This window comes from Musca autumnalis, unplaced genomic scaffold, assembly GCF_047663935.1.
Source record: "Musca autumnalis isolate F117 unplaced genomic scaffold, ASM4766393v1 scaffold_4, whole genome shotgun sequence".
In the NCBI taxonomy this organism is placed as follows: domain Eukaryota; kingdom Metazoa; phylum Arthropoda; class Insecta; order Diptera; family Muscidae; genus Musca; species Musca autumnalis.
The window spans coordinates 78,046,306-78,070,252 of NW_027411977.1; the positions used below are offsets into that span (position 1 = coordinate 78,046,306).

General features: G+C 36.2%; 2 protein-coding genes across 2 annotated transcripts; both read left to right on the forward strand.

The window, feature by feature from the left end:
* The first annotated feature begins 6,457 nt into the window (after positions 1-6,457).
* LOC141402328 (uncharacterized) lies at positions 6,458-12,088 on the forward strand. Its single transcript, XM_073983295.1, has 5 exons — positions 6,458-6,586; positions 6,648-6,747; positions 6,805-7,417; positions 7,652-7,821; positions 9,607-12,088. The coding sequence occupies exons 4-5, from the start codon at positions 7,762-7,764 to the stop codon at positions 10,123-10,125; spliced, it is 579 nt and encodes a 192-aa protein (XP_073839396.1). The 5' UTR covers positions 6,458-6,586; positions 6,648-6,747; positions 6,805-7,417; positions 7,652-7,761; the 3' UTR covers positions 10,126-12,088.
* LOC141402980 (uncharacterized) lies at positions 10,284-11,512 on the forward strand. The gene is made up of 2 exons (XM_073985109.1): positions 10,284-10,474; positions 10,816-11,512. Exons 1-2 carry the CDS (start codon positions 10,284-10,286, stop codon positions 11,510-11,512), a joined length of 888 nt encoding a protein of 295 aa, XP_073841210.1.
* Positions 12,089-23,947: the final 11,859 nt, after the last annotated feature.

A 23,947-nucleotide genomic window follows, 5' to 3' on the forward strand; every position in this document is an offset into this window, starting at 1 on the left:
TGAAATTTAAGATAAACTATAATTAGACACCTTATTGTTTAAGATAATTGAACTGTTGTCGTTTATTAAACGCTAGTCTATTTGAATATCAAATCCAAATCTAATTTAATGAAATGAATACCCGTCACTTTATTGTCTTAGGACTAACAACTAGCGAATGTATAGTCTAAGATATTTTGGAATAAATTCACTCATCATGAGCTTCAACTAAATACTCCCTTGTCTGTTTGAGGATGTAACCATATGTGATTGATAGGCTGGTAGTTTGGGTATTACCAGAACTTAATCTTTTATTGATCCGTGAGTAATACAGGTGGGAGGGTAGTTAGGTAATATAACACCATTAACCTAACGTATGATACAAAGCCACGAGTCTTCTAATTTTCTGTCAACTACCCTGTTGAACCTTTTACCAAGCACGCAAACTAAAATAATATTTTAATATTGCCAAATATTTACTCAGGGTTGCTAGAATCACCGAACTCCATCCATTCTGACGAGCAATAAGGCCGTGGACAATGCGTGCTATCTTTTTCTAGCATCTGGAGAATGTATACATCCGAACTCGAATTCTTTTAAGGAGCAATATTATAAATAATGGCGCCCAACGTGGGGCGGAGCAATGTAGAAATGATATATGTATATTTCCATATAAGACCGTAGTCGCTTTATGCGTACTTGATCGAGTTGTTCTGTTCCTTCTTCACATTTCCTTACTCTTTCCTTGATCTATTTCTATTGAAATATTCTGTCTGTCAAATTCTCTTGGATCCCTTTGATGAAAGGAATTTAGATGTGATAAGACCTGATGTCTGTCATTATAACCCGAATCTCAGGACCATCCATCGCTAAAAATCTTTATCTGTTTTCTTTGAAGGTATCTTTCAGTCGAGTTTGGAATGCAAACTTTTGGATTTATATCCGGATTTGACCCCTTCTGAAATACCTTAAAGAATATAGCCTACCATGTCGTATATGAGAAAACTGAAAATTTTGATTTTCCTTCCAGTGTGACAATCTACATCTATACTCTTTTCAGATTCGTTGGCTTGTTTTGTTTTACCGCCTTCAGTTTTAATATGTTATTATCCTCAAACAGACGTTACCTTGCTTGAATAATCCTTTTATCGTTTTCAATACATTGCATTGACATTGTTATCTTCGAATTTCATTGTCGATTATTGATTGTTTTATATGTTTTGTGAAGGAACTTTTCCGAATAAAAAATTTTTAACTCATATTTCGAACCCGTACGGGAATATCAATAGTCTATAGAATATGTCATCTAAAAACTCGGAAGGTGATGCTACGGGTGAAAACTCCGGGGAGCCGTTGGTTTGCCTAGCCTGTCAAAATCCCATAACCTCGAAGTCTACATTTTTTGAAACGAATTGTAGACACGTATTTCATAGGTCTTGTCTCTCAACATGTCTTAAAACCAGACCTTTCTGTCCGGTGTGCAATACTCGGGTTAGCTCGGATTCTCAAACTCCAGGTGGCCCCAAAATAGCAACCAGATCGCAGGCAAAAGCTCAGGCCCAAAAATCACAGGGTCAGGATCCTGGGGATACCCTTAATGAGTCCTTTATTGGTGGAGGGGCTTGTAGCACCGCAGCTACTGCTTCTAACGCTACCACTGGGATTTCAACCCAGAATATTAAGGAAATCCTTTCGTCTATGTTTGATGCTCAGCAAGCACAGATGATGTCTTTTATAGGGAATGAAAATTCTAGGTCGGTACAGTCCAGTGTGGAGGCAAGTATGTCAAGGCTTCGCATTGAAGCTGGTAATACCCCCCAGTCCAATAATAGACCCCCACAGATACAGCCTACGCCTATAAGTCAGATGCCTACGTTACCTGATGTTGAAGAACAGACCCTCCGGGACTTGTTCGGAATTCAATCCAATAATCTCAATAGAGACAGAAGAGCTTCTGGTAATAACCATGGTAACCCACCGCCAGCCTTGCAATCTCAGAATTCTGGAGCCTCGGGGGCATCCAATCTTACCGATAGACCGGATAAAGTCCTGCAAATAATTTCCAATTGGAAAATTAAGTTTACCGGTGGATCCACAGGCTTATCTGTGGAAAATTTCATTTATAGGGTAGAGGCCTTAACAGCCCAAACCCTTAATGGGAATTATAACATACTATGTAAAAATGTTAGTGCTCTCTTCGATGGTAAAGCCAATGACTGGTATTGGCGTTATCACCGCACAGTACAAACTATTACTTGGCCAGGTCTTTGCGAGGCTTTACGTATGCACTACAAAGATTCAAGGACTGACGTTGATATACGCGAATTGATACGCGATAGAAAACAGAAGCCAACTGAATCCTTTGACCTATTCTATGATTCGATTGTGGACTTAACTGATAGGCTGAGTGAGCCCATATCGGAAAGGACATTGGTTGAAATTCTGCGCAGGAATCTCCTGCCAGAAATTCAACACGAGATATTAAATCTCGATATTACTTCACTTCAACAGCTTCGGCATACATGCCGGAAGAGAGAATTTTTTATCCAGGACGTTCGCCGCAGGCACGGTCTGTCTTATTCAAAATCCATACCATTCTCAAAGCGTGTTGCTGAAGTCGATGTAGAAGAAGATAATCATTCATGTCCTGAATCAGTAGACAGGTTGGAAGATGAAATTTCAGCCTTGAACTTCACATGTTGGAACTGCAACAAACCTGGTCATCGCTACCAGGATTGCCTAGCCGAAAGAAGCGTTTTTTGCTATGGGTGTGGTGCATCAAATGTGTACAAACCCAATTGCAGTAAATGTCAGCAAAAAAACTTGAGATCAGGTGCACACAAGAGTGCACCAATGTAAAGAAACCCGGCTTTACTATTTTACCCAGACCTTCCAACTCTGCTCACAATAAAGATTCTTCGCAAATATCTAATGAACAAAAAGTTCATCCCTTAAAACCTTTTCATATTCGCGTTGAAGAGTATAACTTGGCAAGACAGAGAATCTTCAATGAGCCAATGAATCAAAAACCCACACGATCCTCACGCCGTATTCGTGCGTTTTGGAATAAAGTGCGCTCCATCAACAAGAAAATCGTGTCTTCCATATTGAGTTCTGCTAATGACGTCAGGCCTTATGCAGAGGTTGTTCTCTTTAATAGGAAGTTTTTAGGACTTCTAGATACTGGTGCATCCATCAGTTGCGTTGGGTCTGACGCTGCAAAACAGTATCTTGCCTCAGGTTCTCCCTATAAGAAATATAAGTCTACTGTTAAAACAGCCGACGGCAATAAACAGGTTATTGAGGGATTCGTGGAGACTACTGTGGTTTTTAGGGATGTAGAGAAGCCAATAACCATATTCATTGTTCCAAGTTTAGATCGCGAGTTATTCCTAGGAATAGATTTTTGGCGACTCTTTGAACTGCTTCCCCCTGAGCTGAATGGTTACCCCAGCTCGTTCATTGAACCTCAAATGTTTGAGTTAGATGACCAGCTTGAGTTATCCCCGACTCAGAAACTTCGTCTGGCTCAAACCATATCCTTGTTCCCTTCCTTTGCCATCAGAGGTCTTGGTAGAACCAATATGTTATGCCACTCTATAGATACTGGAAGCGCCCGTCCTATAAAGCAGAGACACTTTCCCGTATCTCCTGCTATAGAGAAACTTATATTTGAAGAGTTAGACAGAATGTTAGCCCTTGGTGTTATCGAGGAGTCTAACAGTGCATGGTCGTCCCCCGTCGTACTACACCGCAAACCCGGAAAGAACCGACTATGTCTAGATAGTCGTAAACTGAACGCGGTCACTATAGGCGATGCGTATCCGATGCCCCATATCGATGGCATTCTGAGCCGTCTCCCCAGGGCAGAGTTTATTACCACTCTAGACCTCAAGGACGCCTTCTGGCAGATCCCACTGGATAAGGCCTCAAGGGAAAAGACAGCATTCTCTGTCCCAGGCAGGCCATTATATCACTTTACCGTCATGCCATTTGGGCTCTGTAATGCCCCTCAAACCATGAGCAGGCTGATGGATAAAGTGATACCCCCTGCGCTAAGGACAGAGGTGTTCGTCTACCTTGATGACCTCTTGATAATTTCGGAGTCCTTTGATCGCCACCTTGAGGTTCTAGAGTGCGTTGCCAGGAGAATAAGTGAGTCGGGTCTAACAATAAATATTCAGAAGAGTCAGTTCTGTGTTCCGGAGGTGAAGTACCTGGGTCATGTTGTCGGTAAGGGTGTGATCCGGACGGACCCTGAGAAGGTTTCCGCCGTTACGGACTTTCCGGTCCCCAGATCAGTGAAGGAAGTACAAAGGTTTCTAGGTATGACTGGGTGGTACCGAAAATTTATCCGGGATTATGCGACTTTAGCCACCCCATTGACTGATCTGTTGCAAAATAAGCGTAAATTTGTGTGGTCAGACGAGGCCCAAAAATCGTTTGAAGTTTTGAAGTCCAAACTGAGTACAGCCCCTGTTTTACATAGCCCCGATTTTTCGCAACCGTTCTATATACATTGCGATGCGAGTAAAACAGGAATAGGAAGTGTATTGGTCCAAAAGACTGCGGAGGGTGAAGAAGTTCCTATCGCTTTTATGTCGAAGAAACTGAACAAAGCCCAACGCAACTATTCAGTGACCGAACAAGAATGCTTAGCAGCAATGCTAAGCATCAAAAAGTTCAGAGCCTATGTCGAGGGACAGCAGTTCACTATAATCACGGATCATGCGTCTTTGAAGTGGCTGATGTCCCAGACAGACCTGAGTACTCGGCTAGCTCGTTGGGCCTTAAAACTTCAAGCCTATAAATTTGATATACAGCACAGACGTGGCTCAATGAACATTGTCCCGGATACCCTTTCGCGTACATACACCGAAGAAGTTTTGGGATTGGAAAGTTTGTCAGATTTTGAGTCAGATTCTGGTTTTTTCATTGATTTGCAGTCACCGTCCTTCCGTTCAGAAACTTATTTAAAACTTCTTGGAAAGGTCAAAGAAAATTTAGATAGTATGCCAGACTTGAAAATTCTTGACGGTTATTTGTACCGAAGGACAGATCATGTCACAGGTGAACAGATGCATGATGACCTTGCATGGAAACTGTGGGTCCCACAGGACCTGATACCAGACGTCCTTAAGAAGGCACATGATATACCAACCTCCTCTCACGGTGGCATAAATAAAACGTTGCAGCGGATAAGAAAATATTATTTCTGGCCTAATTTGGTAACAGATGTTAAAAAGTACGTCAGCGAATGTGAGGTGTGCAAAGCCACTAAACACCCCAACCATGTGCAAAGACCTCCATTGGGACAGATGTCCGAGACGAAAAGGTTTATGCAGAGGATATATGTGGACTTTTTAGGTCCCTATCCCCGTTCACGCTCAGGAAATGTAGGGATATTTATTTTGCTAGATCACTTCACTAAATTCCCTTTTATCAAGCCTGTGAAGAAATTCTCTGCAGACATTGTTGTGAAATATATGGAGACTGAGATTTTCCATATGTTCGGGGTGCCGGAAGTGGTTGTTTCCGATAACGGCACTCAATTCAGATCTAAGGAGTTCAATAATTTGCTGAAACGCTATAACATTTCACATCTTTACACTGCTGTTCACTCTCCCCAGGCAAACGCCTCGGAGAGAGTGAATCGTTCAGTTTTGTCGGCCATAAAGTCCTATGTGGATCCTAACCAGAAAAACTGGGATGAGTTCCTTAGTTCAATAGGCTGTGCCCTTCGATCAGCAAATCATACTGCCGTTGGTACTAGTCCATATTATTTGACGTTTGGACAGAATATGGTCACAAATGGATCTACTTATTCCTTACTGCGAAACCTTGAAATGTTGGAGGACAGGTCGGTGAGGTTCAATAGAAACGATTCTATGCAGATAATGGGTGAAAAGGCAGCTAAATGTATGAAAAGACAGTTTGAGCGCAATGAAAGAATATACAATTTACGCTCTCGAGAAGTCTCCTACCAGGTCGGACAAGAAATCTTTCGCAGGAATTTTAAACAGAGCAACTTTGAGCATGGATATAATGCAAAGTTAGCTCCAGCCTTTATAAAGTCTCGAATTTGTAAGAAGGTTGGAAATTCTTATTACGAGCTTGAAGACCTGCAGGGAAACCCTATTGGCACATACCATGCCAAAGACTTAAGGCAATGAGGTCTTTCTTGTGATCAGTTTTTGGTCTCGTTCTCTCACCCAAATACCGATCTTGTGGTGGGGGAATTGTAACATGCAACTGCGCTTCAATTTTCCATTTCAAAATTTAACGTTCAGTAGCAAGCAATTTTACTGCTTTCAGCGACATCTCTCGGCCTTTGTTTCCCTCTTATAGTCTCCCTCCCCATATCGTTTATTAACGCTTTCTACTTGTCAGTTAATTTATCAACTTTTAGGCCTGGAAGTGCTGTGCACTTTATGGATTTCTGCATGGCTTCTTCGTACAAAACCGAAGGAAATTCTGCCATTTTGCCGGTAGTAATCTCCCAGTTCAGTCAACAGTCAAAATTAATATTTTCCAATTAATATTTTCCAACTATGGTTATTGAAGTAATTCTTAAATCGTTTTATTTAAGTAATTCACAATCGTTTATGTGAGTATGACATTGGATTCGCAGATAATCGAACATTAATGGTAAACAATCCATTTATCAGTTGATTTCGTTAGTCGGTGGTCATTATATTGTATTAAATATAAATAAATACGTCATTGAACAGCTACTACATATTCTGCTGGTTGACATACTCTGTTGAGGTAATAAGATCGAAATTTCTGTTCTCCTTGTTTTCTAAATTGTTCACTCTCCAGCAGATTGACCAGCCCATTGGGTTAGCGGTATTTGCCAGAGGTTTTGTACGCAGACGTTCTCTGGAGACAATTTGAAAACAGAACAAAATTTATAATATCCATGCCAACACCTTCAGTTTGATGTAATTGCCCTGGAGATCACATGTCTATCGTTTACTTTATTGTGCTTGAAACTACAGGAACCTTGCAAGATCGACTATAAAGTGTATTTCCGTGTTTGAGGCAATATTTGTGCACCATAACTACTTGGAATAAAAACAAAAACTTCAGTGACAATCCAATATAAAGTTTGTACCTCAAGATATACTACAATCGATTCGAGCATATTGAATTGCGGCTGTGAATTTTGGCAGAGCATTAGAATAGTGGCGTAAGAAAATATATTTTCTCCCCATCAGTGTTTACAAAGTCTTCAAGAAACATTTGCTTCAACAAATGCCGATGGTTCAGACAATGTGCAAAAACTACAGATGTTGACCAGCAAGTGTTAAGGAAATTAATGCTTTAAACCCTTTTTCCTATTGGAGCCGGTGTTATTTGAATTAAATTGCACATCACTTAAAAAATCATCATTATCATACGTGCATAATTAAGTTTAGTGAGATCGACAATATCAGTAAGCTAACCTAGTTATTAATATATATTTACGGTACCGTTTCGTTGAATAGTGAACCTAATAAACACACATATTACAAATTTATCTCTGTGATTACAAAAAAATCAAAGCTTACCATCTCCGATTCCATTTCGTAACAGAGTACTGTGTGGTTGTTGAGATTGTTTCACTATTCTCCGATTTGAGTACATATTATGTTAAGTATAACAGAATTTCTCCACTGTTAATGACTAGGTCAACTTTAACAGAATAGATATTGGGATACAATTCTCTCCTAAATTAATAGCATTCAAAGAGAGCATCGACAGAGGAGTTATCATCAAATTCTATTTCTGTTCACGAGAATGCAAAAGCAGTCAGCTCTGCGAAAGATCTTTCGGCGGCAGCGGCGAGCAGCGAAGAACGTAAGTGAACGGTTTTATTTTTAATTTTGTTTTATCATTACTTCTTGTATTTTCACAACAGTTCAATATTGGTTATGATAATCTAAGATAATTAATGGATGATTCTGATAGATACATTCTTTGATATCGAGAAGTAATTACAGTGGGACACCGATATAGTTAAAATACATGTCCATGTTAAATGACTCTCTTTGGTTTAAAATTTCACCCGGTTAAATTCAAGTCTTTATTTTTATTATCCCTTTGTCTACAGGATAATTAACCTAGTGCCATTGAAACTCAATTATTGTTATGAACTATTTCGAATATACTAAGAGCCCACTTATAGTTGAATGTCTTAAATTATAATAGTTATAAGTGAAATTTAAGATAAACTATAATTAGACACCTTATTGTTTAAGATAATTGAACTGTTGTCGTTTATTAAACGCTAGTCTATTTGAATATCAAATCCAAATCTAATTTAATGAAATGAATACCCGTCACTTTATTGTCTTAGGACTAACAACTAGCGAATGTATAGTCTAAGATATTTTGGAATAAATTCACTCATCATGAGCTTCAACTAAATACTCCCTTGTCTGTTTGAGGATGTAACCATATGTGATTGATAGGCTGGTAGTTTGGGTATTACCAGAACTTAATCTTTTATTGATCCGTGAGTAATACAGGTGGGAGGGTAGTTAGGTAATATAACACCATTAACCTAACGTATGATACAAAGCCACGAGTCTTCTAATTTTCTGTCAACTACCCTGTTGAACCTTTTACCAAGCACGCAAACTAAAATAATATTTTAATATTGCCAAATATTTACTCAGGGTTGCTAGAATCACCGAACTCCATCCATTCTGACGAGCAATAAGGCCGTGGACAATGCGTGCTATCTTTTTCTAGCATCTGGAGAATGTATACATCCGAACTCGAATTCTTTTAAGGAGCAATATTATAATTTTGTGTTCCGTGTTAAGACGCGTGCGTCCGTTCAATACCAAATATTAGTAATACGTGAATAATTTAATTTAATTAATTTAAGACGCGTATTTAATTTAATTTATTTTTTGACGCGTTAAAATTGATGGTAAGTGAAGTGTGTGTCCATTGCTTTTGTTGCGAATATACTTCCCGAGTATATCCACAAAGGCCTAAGGCAAAAGTTAAGCATTAACCTCAAATAAAATATGAATATGCGGCATAAGTTGAATGTTTTCATTAAGCTCGGATCGGGACCAAATTATTGCGGAAGAAGATGGGCCTCCGAAGTTCAGAAAATTTCCTTGTTAAATGTCGGTTACTTAGAGAAAATTTTTAATTTAAAAGAAATGTTGTTCCCGTTCCCTAGATTGGCTCCTGTCCATAGCAGAAAGTCTTAAAGAAAAAATTATAACTTTATTAAACTAAACTTGCTCAAAAAAATTTTGTTTTAAACTTGTACTTTTTTTAAGCAGCCGGCCGAAGGATTTACAACTTTCTCCTATGGACAGGTGCAAATCTAGGGCACGGGAACAACTTTTTTTTAAATTTAAAATTTTTCTCTTATCAGCTGGCCTTTAACAAAGGAATTTTTGGAACTTCAAAGGCCCATATCTCGGGAAGTATGGACTTCCGCAACAAATGTTATATATATTTGTGATCAGGGTGACGAGATCTACCTGTGATAAAAATTTCATTTCGATCCGAGCATAGTTGGCCAGCTCGTCTTATGCCTCAACTTGCTCCATTTTCTTATCTGTATGTTTATGTATATTGTATATTTATTATATTGTATATGTTATATATTTACAGGACTGCAGCAACAACAGCAGCACCGGCAGCAACAACAGCAGCACCGGCAGCAACAACAGCAGCACAACCGGCACCGCCACATCTAACAACCGCAACAACCGCTACCGCCATCAACATTATTACCAACGCCATCGACCATATCCATATGAACCATTTACATTCTTTTGTAATGGTAACAGGGTCCAAGTCACGCCCGCCATTAGTTACCGTAATTACGGGCGGCGATATACATACCAACGAAATAATGTAAATGGTTCGTATGGCCGCGGCGGAGCTGTTAATAATGTTGATGGTGGAGCTGGAAATGGCCGCGGTGGAGCTAGAAATGGCCGCGGTGGACATGGAAATGGCCGCGGAGACTCAGCAGCTGGTGACTTGAACGCAGCTGGCGATCTAGAAGAAGTGGTAGTGCATTTACCATATCGTCCGACAGTAATGTACAACAACGTTCAACCTCAGTGGCAGCAGATACAAGTACTAATGCAGCATCGACACAAACACAAGAATATACAAGGGTAAGTGGCGACGACAGAAGTAGCACATCTTTGTATAGTCAAGCAACAATGCCAATCTACCCACCAATATGCAGTGGGGTAGTATCAAAAGTCCCATTGGGACAACAGCAGTTATTGACAACGATTGTTTCATCGCCGCATAACACGTACAGCGGGGGAATAATGACGTCATCAACAAAAAGCACCACACCAAGCATTGGCGTAATGAAACCAACGGGTGTGCAACAACAACAACAGTTCGTTCAACAAGCAAGATCATGCTCAAGCGCAAACGGAATATACGTTACACAAAATCAACCAGCAACAATGTTGCAGCAACATTCATCGTATTATAGTCCAGCAAATAGCCAAAGGTAAGCGTATTGAAAGTGATTCACCACTAAGAGGTTTAGATATATTTCTAGACGAAATGGATGGTCTCATCAAGATACATGGTCGCACCGAACATTTGAGAGGTTATGTAGATGTCATTGTGTTACCACCGAAGCACAAAGTAACTTCGTTGATCATCAAGCACTACCACGAGAAGTACCACCATGTTTTCGCGCGAAACCGTCATCAACTCTCTTAAGGGTCAGTACCACATACCGAAATTGCGAGTTTTATACAAAACAGTGAGGAAGAACTGTCAACATTGCAAGATAACAACAGCATCGCCCAAGATACCCTTAATGGGGTCTCTTCCTAAAGGTAGGCTAGGAGCCTACGAAAAGCCCTTCACCTATACCGGCATCGACTTCTTCGGTCCCATGATAGTAACATTTGGAAGAAGATCAGAGAAGAGATGGGGTGTAATATTCACCTGCATGACAACGCGCGCCATACATTTGGAGGTCGCTCATAGCCTAGATACGTCATCATGTATAATGTGCCTAAGGAATTTCATTGGACGTCGTGGTTACCCAAGGGTAATCTATAGCGATAACGGCACCAACTTTAAGGCTACAGAAAGGATTTTACGAGAAGAACTTCAAAGGCTCAATGAAAGCGAATTAGCAAGGAGTTTCGACGACATTAAATGGTACTTCAATCCTCCGGCAGCTCCACATATGGGTGTAGCATGGGAGAGGCTTGTGAGATCAGTGAAGACCGTGCTACATCAAGCCTATCCGAATAATAAGTTTAATGACGAGACATTGAGAAGCGCATTAATTGAAGTGGAATTTATAATAAATTCAAGACCATTAACGTTTGTATCCCTAGAGTCAGAGGACGATGAAGCCTTAACCCCCAATCACCTGCTGCTTGGCTCATCTACGGGTTACAAACCAATTTTTACGAAGGATACCAATCTACGAGAGAAATGGAACCAAGTCCAGGCGATCGCAAATCGTTTCTGGGAGCGGTGGCTGAAAGAATACGCACCTATAATTACAAGACGAAGTAAATAGTTTGAGAGACAGAAACCAGTTGACATAGGAGATGTGGTTCTCATTGTGGACGAGCACCAACCTAGAAACTGCTGGCTTAGAGGAGTTGTAATAGACCGTATCGTTGCGAAGGATGGTCAATTCAGACGTGCCACGGTCCAGACTAAGAATGGCATTGTACACCGCCCTGTTTCCAAGATAGCTGTGTTGGACGTCGGCAATAGAGAGAAAGGTAAGGCGGGAGAACTGGACCCGCTTACGGAGGGGGGAATGTTGCCGCCGATTAAGGGTAACATTACCGCCGTTGAAAATAACTAATCATCTTTGACATGTAAATGTCAACATCTATTTCATCATTTGAATTTTTGCCAGTTGTTCGGGAGAAGAGAAGCCGTGCGTTCATACAATTTTGAAGCCACTCACCTACCAACCCACTCATTCACCCTTTCATCAAATTTCATCAACTTTTCAATTCACCAATACTAAATTCGTACATCCATCATCATACCAATTAATTTATCATTTCCATAAACTTTAATTCATATCAACCTGTAAAACTACATTAAAACTGAATTCACAATAAACCATTATAAAAAATAACCCAAACGTCTTTGGTGTGCTCTCAAAAGGAACTAACCAGGCTTCTAGTAAGTTCTCCGACTGCAACAACGTCCGTATTCCAAAGCGTTTGTGGTGAAAAAGTAGAACACATGTATTCATAAGTGAAGTGGTGTTTACACTATTCGTCATGTCGTATGAAATGTCAAATTTGCTACCTGTGAATGTTGTACACATAAGCTTCGTTCCAGCACTTTTTTAGTGGTAAAAATGAGTTCCACATACACATTTTTCCAAAATGTACGGGAACGGAAAAATGGCAGAACCGTCAAAAAAGTGTAACAAATGTCAAAGTCAGCGTTTGAGCCAATCAGAAGTCGGTAAACATGTTGCACATTTTTGCTCGCACATTTCTTTAAAACAATAATATTATGCCAAGTTTACACTTGCGCTCCAAAATCCACTGGATTTCATGAAATTCTGAAATACATCGCGGTGTTTATAGCCCGTTTCCACGGTACGTCGTTCGTTCTCTATTCGTTGTTCGACTCATAACTACGAATAAATTACTTATTTCCACACACAAAATTCTATGAACGAACGACGATTTTTCTACGTTGTTCGATTAGAAATACTCTCTGAACGACGAATAAGTATGTCCCATCCCTAAAAAATGAGAGAATTTATCGAAAAAATTAATTATGACATGTCTAAATCAAACCCGTTCGTGGGTATTGATTTGGTTACGAAGTTTTTCGGCAAATCACACACACGCGACCCGAACGCAAAGTAAGAGAGCAAATGTTTTGATTTTTTTACTTCAGTTTTGTACTGAATGTCATGCAAGCAGGTTGATGCCGCTTTATTTGTTTTTTTGGGTACACTGAAAAGATTTTGCAGTTGTACAGCGAATATGTGGAGGGAAGAATTTGAAAATGATTTTTTGTATTAGTATTTTTAATGACGCAGAGTGCCTCGTCTGCAATGCAACAATAAAAAATGTACATATATCAATCTTACCTTAGGCGTCATTATAATACGCATACAAAATATCATTTAATGACGGGAAATGTGCGAAAAAAATAATATGAGTGGATCATTTCCACTGTGAGGTTGAAATCGATGTTGTTTAACAATTTTTATTTTTTTATCTAAATTTACCCGAATTTCGTTAATTTTATTTTATTATATTTAAGTTAAGACCCTAATGTACAAATATAAAAAGAACGAAATCGCAATCATTAATCAAATCTTAGCAATCGCAGTTTTAATAAAAGAAACTGAAGTGGATACTTTTGACTGTGATTCACTGCATATTATTTTTAATTTTAGTCATACAAAGCGAACGCGCCAACAATATATTTTTTCTATTTGAAAATTTTGCCTTTTTAGGCGAAGATCATTTTTAGTATTAATTTTTTTTTAATTTATTAATCGAGCTTTTTATGATCTATAATGCAAATGAAAAAGGAAAGCCAACGATTCGAACCCACACACCCACCACTATGTTTGGCTCTGAACGCTAACACGCCGTGACAACTTTTTTCCTGTGTTTTTCATTTCATACTCAATATGAAAATCATCACCCTGTTCTGTTCTGTCAGTGTAATTTTACCCACACATAAACAATTTAAGCGCTCGCTCTTCTTGGTCGGCTATGATTTAGACTCTAAATCATAGCCGACCAAGAAGAGCGAGCGCTTAAATTGTTTATGTGTGGGTAAAATTACACTGACAGAACAGAACAGGGTGATGATTTTCATATTGAGTATGAAATGAAAAACACAGGAAAAAAGTTGTCACGGCGTGTTAGCGTTCAGAGCCAAACATAGTGGTGGGTGTGTGGGTTCGAATCGTTGGCTTTCCTTTTTCATTTGCATTATAGATCATAAAAAAGCTCGATTAATAAATTAAAAAAAAAAAAATAATACTAAAAATGATCTTCGCCTAAAAAGGCAAAATTTTCAAATAGAAAAAATATATTGTTGGCGCGTTCGCTTTGTATGACTAAAACTAAAAATAATATGCAGTGAATCACAGTCAAAAGTATCCACTTCAGTTTCTTTTATTAAAACTGCGATTGCTAAGAGTTAATGATAGCGATTTCGTTCTTTTTATATTTGTACATTAGGGTCTTAACTTAAATATAATAAAATTAAATTAACGAAATTCGGGTAAATTTAGATAAAAAAATAAAAATTGTTAAACAACATCGATTTCTACCTCACAGTGAAAATTATCCACTCATATTATTTTTTTCGCACATTTCCCGTCATTAAATGATATTTTGTATGCGTATTATAATGACGCCTAAGGTAAGATGGATATACATTTTTTATTGTTGCATTGCAGACGAGGCATACTGCGTCATTAAAAATATTAATACAAAACAAAAAATCATTTTCAAATTCTTCCCTCCAGATATTTGCTGTACAACTGCAAAATCTTTTCAGTGTACCCAAAAAAAAAAACAAATAAAGCGGCATCAACCTGCTTGCATGACATTCAGTACAAAACTGAAGTAAAAAAAATTAAAACATTTGCTCTCTTACTTTGCGTTCGGGTCGCGTGTGTGTGATTTGCCGAAAAACTTCGTAACCATATCAATACCAATGAACGGGTTTGGTCTAAATTCAAAATTGAAAAATTTGTTGAAAACACAAAAATTTTTAGAAAAAAGATGAATGGAAATTAATGAACTAAACATTTTATATAGATGCGGAAGGAAGATGGTTGTGTTTCCTTCCTAATTCCACACACATTTCTTGTCCATTAGTTGAAAATCGCGTAAAAAATCAGAAACGAAAAGGAAAAAATAACTGAAAGTCTGTATACACAAACATTGTTTTGACATGCCTCCCTCTCTTTAATTTTGAAAATAGAAACATATAAAAATATATTGAAAATACAAAATTGTTCAGAAGTTTTGGAAGAAATGAATGAAATGTGTGTAGTTAAATATAGAAGATACATTTGAAGGAAAGTCTATTGCTTTTCCTATTCATTTAATGTATATTTTAAGTGTTTTCGGTTCAAATTTTCGTGAAATCAAGGAAACAAAAATGAAGGAAATTTTGTTTATGTTTCTGTTAATTACGAATGGTGTCGTGGAAACGGGTTAATTCGTGTACGTCGTTCGACAGGCAACGTAATTGAAACGCTCGTGTGAACATGACATTACACTTATTTTTCTGTTGATTTCAAACATATTACAATAATCAAGGTAGATACATATGCGAACGTGAATTTTCAAAACAAGTTGTTGTAAATTGAATTAGACGTCAAAAATATACGACAATATAGAACTTTACAACTTTATTTCGAAAATTATCGTAAAATTATCTATATATCGTATTAATTGTATATAGTACTAATAAATGAAAAAATAAAAAATGATTTTATCGTTGAGACTTCATAATAACAATTTTTAATATATACTTGCGTTCCGAACCTGCAAAATATAACTACTTGCAGTAGTTTTCCCGTTTAGTGCTAAAAATGCGTTCCAGTACTCCGAAATCTAGCAAGACTTGCACTTCTCTTTAAACAAAAATAGCGCCGAATACCACGCTCTTCTCCTGTTTTCTGCCATACAATTTTGGCCTAGTAGAAACTAGGTCCTGGTCCACACTAGAGTGATTTCATTGAAAAATTTGCATGAAATTATGCGTCTCTAGATCGATTTTCATAGTAGGGATACGTATTACCAAGCATAAATCGATCTTTCGATCTTTTGATTCTTACTTAGAACTCAAGAATCGATCTTTCGATCTTTTGATTCTTACTTAGAACTCAAAAATCGATTTTTCGATTCTTACGTAGGAATCAAAAATCGATCTTTCGATTCTTTGATTCTTACTTAGAACTCACTTGGATAAAAGAATCGTTTGATCGAGATGACTCCTTAGTTGAAAATGTGAACGTTTTAGTGTACAATGCTTCGCGTTTAACACTGCCGGTTAGTCCCGGTCCACACTAGAGTGATTTCATTGAAAAAATTGCATGAAATTATGCGTCTCTAGATCGACTTCCATAGTAGAGTAAAATCATAAAATTGCTGTAGTGGGGATTCGATTTAAGAACGCCTAATTTCATGAAATTTTTTAATGAAATTCACTCCAGTGTGGATCGGGACTTTAATTTTGTTCATCAGTACAACAAATAATATAATATTATTGTCTTGCTCTTACCAATGTAATCTGTATATTTCATTTTCGTTGTACATCATGGTATAAGTAAAGAGGTAGATTTAAATGAAAAAAATCTATAGAACCCTTGTTTTTCTTGAATTCATAAAACTTCAAAATCAGTAAACAAAAAGGCAACAAGTGGGTTTTTTTTACAAAATACCAATTTTGAGCATTTTATAAAAAACGCGAAAAATGAATGAAGGTTTCTCCACATAATCAAGTTGTGGATATGATAAAATGTTTCAATAATAACCTGAAGGATTTCTTCTATACAAATGTTCTAAAAACAATTTTAAAAATCATTAAATTCGATTGTTTTTAAAATTGTTGGCAAACATCACACACATATAAAGATTGTGTATATTGTTTTGCCGTTTTAGGAACAGTCGAAAGAAAAAAAATTAAATTGACTGGAAGCTTTAGCTAACCTTTATTATTAAACCATGTTGTACATCAAAAAGTCAAAACAGAATTGATTTTCGATTCCCTCTGCAAGAATCGAAGAATCATAAGAGAAAATAGATCTTTCGACTCTCTAGCCCTGTTCCTTTACGTTCAAGAATCTTCAAGTTTTACAACTTTTTACTCGAAAAGCGTTCCTTTAAACCCTGTTTATACAGGGAAAGTTGATGGGAAAGAAAATTGAGTTTATGGGCGAGGGAGTAGAGAGGAATAAGAGGGGGTACACACACCTCTGTACTGGCAAATTCTGTTTTGTTTCGTTTTTCTTCGCATACAACCTGAAGTTGGCTGCAGATTTGTTTTTGTTTTTTCTTTCATTTTATTTTCTCTGTCGAGAAACAAACAACAGCGGAGACAATTGGAAAAAAACCATTTGGAGGAAAAACTATTTTTTTAAGCAAAAACAATTCGAAATAAGTGGAAATGTCAAAATTAAAATGCAAGTCAATGCTTCCTTTCATAATTAATTGTTTATCACACACGTCCATTTTTACTTTTCATTACAATTTTGCCTTGGCTTTGTTTTTGAACGGCGCAATGAGAAAATGAGTGTGAAGAAGAATCAGAAAAATTATAAAATTGACAGAAACATGATTTCCGTGTCTAAACAAAAAGGAAATTTTAAAAGAAATTGAGAAGAAAATTTTTCTTTCCAGTTTGAGTGTCTAAACACGGTCTTACTTCAGACACAATACAATTCATATGGGAGCAGTTTTCAACTTTTACTACTTTTGCCAGTTTTACCATTTTCAGAAGTAAAGGAACAGACCATCTATGAAGTCAAAACTCGATTCCGATTTTTATGTCATGTTCAGACTAGCGGTGATTCGCTCTCTATTCGTTGTTCGACCCTAAATTACGATACAATTACTTCATTTCCCACACAAAATTTTGAGAGAAATTTTCTACATTGTTCAATTTAAATTACTCTCAGAACGACGATAAAATATGTCCCATCTCTAGCAAATGAGAGAATTTATCGAAATAAATTAATTATGACAAGAAAAAATAAAAAATTAAAAATTTATTAAAAATCCAAAACTTTTTAGAAAAACTGCAAAATATGAATGAAAAGTAAACGGTTTAACGACTAGTATACATTCAAATCATAGCAAATTTTGTCTTCGCTTTCATTCAGTTGCATTTCTTGTCCATCGTTTCAAATTCGCGTACAAATTTAGAAACAAAAATCAAATGCCTGCCGGAATGTCTGTATACCAAAAAGATATGTTTGGCAGGTCTCTCTCTCGTTAATTATTGAAATAAAAAAATTTTAAATTATACTGAAAACACCAAAATTGTGAGAAAAAAATGGAAGACATGAATGAAAATAATAGAATTTTATATTCAATAGATATCTGAAAGAAGGATAAATATTTTTTCAGTTCATATAAAATAATTTTACCCGCATTTTGGTTGAAACTTTCTTTGAAATCAGAAACAAAAACCATGAAAATATGAATCATGTTGCTATGAATTGTGTACCATGTCGTATGAACGGGTTAATTCGTGTACGTAATTATGAGAACGAACGACGTGATTCAAATGCTGGTATGAACATGACATTAGATTCTTCAAATCAAAGAATCGAGGAATCGATTACTCGAAAATCGACTTGCGTATCCCTATGCCATAGGTCTGTGTTTAGACCATAGCCGACCAAGAAGAGCGAGCGCTTAAATTGTTTATGTGTGGGTAAAATTACACTGACAGAACAGAACAGGGTGATGATTTTCATATTGAGTATGAAATGAAAAACACAGAAAAAAAAGTTGTCACGGCGTGTTAGCGTTCAGAGCCAAACATAGTGGTGGGTGTGTGGGTTCGAATCGTTGGCTTTCCTTTTTCATTTGCATTATAGATCATAAAAAGCTCGATTAATAAATTAAAAAAAAATTAATACTAAAAATGATCTTCGCCTAAAAAGGCAAAATTTTCAAATAGAAAAAATATATTGTTGGCGCGTTCGCTTTGTATGACTAAAATTAAAAATAATATGCAGTGAATCACAGTCAAAAGTATCCACTTCAGTTTCTTTTATTAAAACTGCGATTGCTAAGATTTGATTAATGATTGCGATTTCGTTCTTTTTATATTTGTACATTAGGGTCTTAACTTAAATATAATAAAATAAAATTAACGAAATTCGGGTAAATTTAGATAAAAAAATAAAAATTGTTAAACAACATCGATTTCAACCTCACAGTGGAAATGATCCACTCATATTATTTTTTTCGCACATTTCCCGTCATTAAATGATATTTTGTATGCGTATTATAATGACGCCTAAGGTAAGATTGATATATGTACATTTTTTATTGTTGCATTGCAGACGAGGCACTCTGCGTCATTAAAAATACTAATACAAAAAATCATTTTCAAATTCTTCCCTCCACATATTCGCTGTACAACTGCAAAATCTTTTCAGTGTACCCAAAAAAACAAATAAAGCGGCATCAACCTGCTTGCATGACATTCAGTACAAAACTGAAGTAAAAAAATCAAAACATTTGCTCTCTTACTTTGCGTTCGGGTCGCGTGTGTGTGATTTGCCGAAAAACTTCGTAACCAAATCAATACCCACGAACGGGTTTGGTTTAGACACACAAATTTCTCGGGAGAAAAAATTGAGTTTTTGGGAGAGAGCGGAGAGGAAAGAGCTCCTCAATACTCTTTCCTACCCCCTATTGACTAAAAACTGAATTTACTTTCCCGTATGTCTAAACACGGACTAGTAGAGTAAAATCCATGGTACAATTACCCAGGTAGTGGCATCGTAAAATTTTGAATATGTTATGTCAAAACTTTCTTTATGTTGTTGGGGAAATTGCAACAAAAATAATTTTTTTATAAAGGGATTTGACTTTTCATATTCGATCAGCTGGTGTGATACCACTACCTGGTAGTTCTGCCATGGTAAAATCATAAAATTGCTGTAGTGGGGGAATTCGATTTAAGAACGCCTAATTTCATGAAATTTTTTAATGAAATTCACGCTAGTGTGGACCGGGACTTAAATCATGTTCATTGGCATATAAATACGATAGCTGATACATTGATTTTGATATTTCTGCTGGAGTTTTTGCAATTTCCGTCATTTTTCCGTTCCGTATTTTTAAGAAATTTGTATGGGGAAGCAATTGTTGAAAATTTTTATTTGTTTATTGCAATTAAACACGGGAACACAATGAAAAATAGCATTGTAACAAAGTAATTTAATATTTTTTCACATTGTTTACAAATTTTGATCATGGTAGAACAAATATAAGGTAATGTAAATACTACAACAACTACAACTCGAACAACAACCACAAAGGAATTTGTTTTTATTTGTAACGTTACTGCCAGTTGTATTTGTAAACAAAACAAGGAAATGTCTATAAATTATTGGAATTTAAAAAACTAATAATTTTTCACATTTGGTTGATTATTTTGGAAAACATGAATGAAAATTCGTTACATTTTCAATTTTTATGTTTCCACATCATTCCACTAAATGCATAAATTATCGCAGAAAGTAGAATTCTTGCAGAAAAGTTTGGGGCCGTAGGAAATTCATAGAAAAGGTTACGATTAAATTTAACGGAGAATTAGTAAAATTTGTGTTTATGTAATAAAGTCCTTAAGGCCTGCGTACATAAGCTGCTCTGCATGATTGCCTTGCTTTCCTGCTTCATTTTTTACATAATAAAAATAAAAGAATAAAGAAGGCCGAGGAACTTTCGAACTGGGTTGCCCTTTTCTTGTTTATTCTTTTATCAGAAGTAAGCAGGCAAGGCAGCTTATATACGCAGGCCTTAAAAAATGTTTTCTCACACAAAAGTTTTTTGAAATAGTTGAGAACGGAAAAATGGAAAATACGTCAAAAAAACTGGAAAAAATGTCAAAGTCGGCGTATTAGCCAATCAGACGCCGGCAACTATGTTACTATTTTTTACACGCTCAAATTTATCGAGTAAAATTTTTTTAAAGAGAACGCCATTTTTGTTTAAGGAGAAGTGAACATTTTACAAATTTTTTGTGTACGGGAACGGGTTTTCGGCATGGTAGAACAAGAAAAGGTAGCAGCAATACCCAGCTGACTGAACTGGGTTGTAGTGTTAGTGTCAAATTCCATACGACATTTTATGTATTTATTTCTATGTTCGATGTATATTAGGGATATATATTTTTGAAGAACAAATTTATTCATCAGAAAAAAAAACTATTTCCCATAAAGACGGCTTCATATCATTGACATGTAACCTCCTACAGGTCCGAACGATATGCCGCACACTAAAACACCGCTTATAGAGGCGGTACAATATTTGTTAATATGTGTGGTGTTTTGTTAAACTTGAAAATAATAAAACCCTAATAAACATGTGCTTTTTTGTTTTCAAAAGCAAACGATTGAAGCAGCTTCTCTTTTTTCAATGAATTACCAGCGACCCCAAACATTTTTGCAAGAATTCTACTTTCTGCGAGAAGTTATGCATTTAGTGGAATGATATGGAAACATTCAAATTGAAAATCTAACGAGTTTTCATTCATGTTTTCCAAAATATTCAAGCAAATGTGAAAAATTATTAGTTTTTTAATTCCAATAATTTATAGACATTTCCTTGTTTTGTTTACAAATACAACTGACAGTAACGTTACAAACAAAAACAAATTCCTTTGTGGTTGTTGTTCGAGTTGTATTTGTTGTAGTAGTAACTTTACCTTGTATTTGTTCTACCATGGTTTTCGGGTAAAAGTCGTAAAAGTTGTAAAAACTTTTTAGTTCTGGAACAAAGCTATAATTTTTGCTAATGTAATAGCCCATTTAGATATGACTTCATTAGCCGGATTTAGCACATTATCAGGTTTTATTTGCTAAATCCAGCTAAAATCTACCAGATTTCCCATACAAAAATAATAGGCCATTTAGATTTGACATCATTAGCCGGATTTAGCACTTTATCAGGTTTTATTTGCTAAATCCGGCCAAAATCCACCAGATTTCTCATACAATAATAAATCCTCGTATTGAGTGGATTTGTTTTAAATCCGGCATAAAGGCCTGCGTACATAAGCTGCTCTGCCTGATTGCCTTGCTTTCCTGCTTCATTTTTGACATAATAAAAATAAAAGAATAAAGAAGGCCGAGGAAATTTCGAACTGGGTTGCCCTTTTCTTTTTTATTCTTTTATCAGAAGTAAGCAGGCAAGGCAGCTTATGTACGCAGGCCTTAAATCCTCGTATACAACTCTGTGTTTTGCAGCATGTTGCTAAAAAATACAAAAAGTTGCAAGCTTGCACAAGAAACAAGAGCTGTGTTCTTTTACTTACCTGAGGTTACCATTTTTACCATTTTTAACCTGCAAAGCGTTCCTTAACCCCGAAAAGTGGCAAACCTGGAAGCAAGAGAGAGAGAGAGAGAGTGGAGAGAGAGCGAAAATGGCTTTCTCTTCTACCACAGGCTACCAGCAAAATTTCTGCAGGTAAAAAATGGCAGAACTGATTTTTCGACTTTTGTTTGACGATTAACAGAAGAAAAAGTCGAAAGCTGATAAAACTAAATTAAAAACAGTGAAATAAAAGACGAAAATTGATTTTTTTTATGTTTCTTTTCGACATTGCTGCCAGACCTACCATTTTTCCGTTTCTTTACTTTTCTGGTAAAAATGTTCATGATTTTGACACTTTTCTCTTTTACCACCCTTACCATTAAAAAAGTAAAGGAACAAAGCTAATGTAGGTGCATCGGTGAATTGCTATAAAAAATAATTTATAATGTCAAAATTTGTAAAAAAGTCGAAAAAATTAATTGATGTACAAAGTTGATTTTAATCAATCAAGACTAATATTTATAACGTCTAAACGATAAAATAATTCTTTATTTGATCATTGGTTGGCGTTTGTAGCATAATGTGCTAACATTTTCAGTATTAAAATATAAATTTGTAATTTGACGTATGTTTCTTGAGACGAATTCAATTTACAAAAAATTCTCTTGACGTTTCAAATTCGATCAGATGGGCTGATGCCTCTACCTTGGTAAATGTGCTATGAAAAAAAAGCTGACTGCCATTTAAATCCTCCAAAATGTATATCTAAATGCTATGAGATTTGTACTGGATTTATTAAATTCAGTCGAGGATTTATGGCTAGTCTAAGGCCATGTTTATATTACCTTCTTTATGAGGATTTGTTTGACGTATATGTAATGGAATTGACATTTAAAACCCAGTGGGTTTGTTAAATCCTGTTATATATAAACGTACTATAAATGAGCTATAATACCCCGATTACACTTATAGAACGGTTACACTACAGCTTTTTTCCGGGTTAACCCACTTCATGAGGATTTATTGCTTAATCTGGTCAAATCAGACCAGTAGTGGAATTCTGTAACTCATTTTTCGAGTTACCGACAAATATCGTTAAAATTAAAATCTTTATAATTTCGATAATTAACGAAATTTTTCGGTAAGTTAACAACCAAAATAAAGCTGTTGCTAAATTCTACCGATAAGAACAGTGCTGTCAACTTTTATTAATACTTTTCATTCATAATTTTGCGTTTTAATGTTACCGATTTTTGTCGGTAACTCAAAAAATTAGTTACAGAATTCCACTACAGATTTGCTATACAAAAATTAAATCCTCTCACGACTGGGTTTATTTTAAATCCGGCACAAATCCACCAAAAATACAGTGTTGTATTCGGTATTTGTGCAAAAAATCCAACTCTACTCAAAAAGTACCAAAAGTTGAAACTGTTTTTGCAACAGAGTTTGTCGTGTTTTACACGTTTAGGATTGGTCGCATGAGATTTTATGGAGTTAATAATCCTAAAGTTATTTGAATATCATAAAATTATTTTTACTTTTTTACATTAGACACTTTTTTAACAAAAAGTACGCTTGATACCATGATACAAAAATGTATCCCTGTGTGTAAAATATACCAATATGAGCAAAGAGGGGACGATATCTCATACGAGGAATTGTAAAAGTGTAACACACGACTTTATTAGTTATTTTGTATGTATACGTAAACAAACATCAGCTGACAGTTTATATCCTCGAAAAGCTAAGTGTAACCAGCAAAGATTAACCCAACCCACTGGATCTATTAAACCCAGTGGGTTAACCTTCAATAGTGTAACCGGGGTATTAACCGGATTAACCCATTGAAATGTCAATTCCAAATAAATCCTAAAACTCTAGTGTAATATGCCATTTAGATATGACACCATTAGCCGGATTTAGCGCATTAT

What these genes read in the sequence shown, in the direction of transcription:
- LOC141402328 (XM_073983295.1), top strand. Translation starts at nt 7,762, where the DNA reads ATGCAAAAGCAGTCAGCTCTGCGAAAGATCTTTCGGCGGCAGCGGCGA. An exon ending in AGCGGCGAGCAGCGAAGAAC is followed by an intron (nt 7,822 to 9,606) that starts GTAAGTGAACGG and finishes ATATATTTACAG; the next exon opens with GACTGCAGCAACAACAGCAG.
- LOC141402980 (XM_073985109.1), top strand. Translation starts at nt 10,284, where the DNA reads ATGACGTCATCAACAAAAAGCACCACACCAAGCATTGGCGTAATGAAA. An exon ending in AGTCCAGCAAATAGCCAAAG is followed by an intron (nt 10,475 to 10,815) that starts GTAAGCGTATTG and finishes TCCTAAAGGTAG; the next exon opens with GCTAGGAGCCTACGAAAAGC.